We start from the raw sequence: 1,165 nt of genomic DNA, 5'->3' as shown, positions 1-1,165 counted from the left end.
GTGACATGTTCGTACGAACCCTTTGTACGAACAAAAGTAAGAGAAATTTAGGATAAGAATACGAACATGTTCTTGCATGAGGCCCAATGAGAGTTGATTTCGGCAGTTCAGATGGAGCAATCAGAGGTTCTGCCTCCTCCTGTACTTTGTCAGTTGGGTATTGGTGTCACAGAAAATTTACTGGAAGAGTTTGTTGGAAAACCACAACTAAATGTTATTGCTCAATAAAAAGCTGACCCTCCTACTGATCAAAATGAGTTCCTGACTTTACAGTAGAAATTCTTCACTCTACATGAAATGTTGCTCTGGGTTGACTTTATTAGTTTCACCTGTGTCTGCTGCCAGATGATGTAAAACTCTGTCTGTGCCTGTGTTGGTGTTCAGGGTGATTTCCCCTGGGATGAAAAGGATTTTCGAAACCTCTTAATAACTGTGTGTGGAGTCAGCGCAGTTCTCTTCTACCTGTACTTCAGAGACAGTGGCAAAGAGATCACCTGGAAAGACTTTGTCCACCGCTACCTGGCCAGAGGTTTGGTAAGGAACACTTCTGGACTTCAGAAAATGTGCCATGGTTATGTTTACTGTTGCACAAAATTATTATTTTGATAGTCGGCTAATCTTAATTATTTTTTTCGAATAATTGATTAGTTGATTAGTCACTGTTATTTCTGTCACACCCTTTCTACGTATATGCCTCCTGTGGGCACACCTCCTGTTCCAGCTCCAGTATACATCTCACTTGAGCATGTCACCCTGTTATCCAGTCTCTCTACCTTAAAGGGATCCCTGATTAGTTGTAACAGACTTTATTTGATAAACATTTATTTTAACTGTAAAATAGCTAGTTAAGCTAGTTCATTTACACGCGAAGCATTTTCTGGCTAAATAATGACGTGGATAGGTCCTCGGTGTGAGCGAGCTATATCCACCTTGAAGGTTAATCTTGGGCAATATCTGATAATTGGCTCTTTTAAATGAAACCAGAGAGCGCTGACAAGAGAGGAGAAGGTAGAAATGACTCAGTCTGTAACTGAAAATATGGATGGAGGACCTCACTTTAGCTTGTTAGTTTGTTGTGCTAGCGCTGAGCTAATACATATAAGGCAATAGCATTGGCGCTAAAGCTAACAGGCCAAGCTGAGGTTCTTCTTCCATGAAGCAGCTC

General features: G+C 40.9%; 1 protein-coding gene across 1 annotated transcript in view; it reads left to right on the top strand.

Annotated features, from left to right (window-relative positions):
• Nucleotides 1–384: 384 nt before the first annotated feature.
• Nucleotides 385–1,165, top strand: part of afg3l1 (AFG3-like AAA ATPase 1) — a gene marked incomplete at its 5' end in the record, with an annotated part of 16,706 nt that continues 15,925 nt past the window's right edge. The window contains 1 exon segment of the mRNA XM_014014953.1: nt 385–534. Coding sequence (XP_013870407.1) covers nt 385–534 — 150 coding nt within the window.

Source organism: Austrofundulus limnaeus, unplaced genomic scaffold (assembly GCF_001266775.1).
Source record: "Austrofundulus limnaeus strain Quisiro unplaced genomic scaffold, Austrofundulus_limnaeus-1.0 Scaffold120, whole genome shotgun sequence".
NCBI lineage: Eukaryota > Metazoa > Chordata > Actinopteri > Cyprinodontiformes > Rivulidae > Austrofundulus > Austrofundulus limnaeus.
Note: the sequence above shows the minus strand (reverse complement) of the source record. Positions and strands in the feature narration are given on the sequence as shown.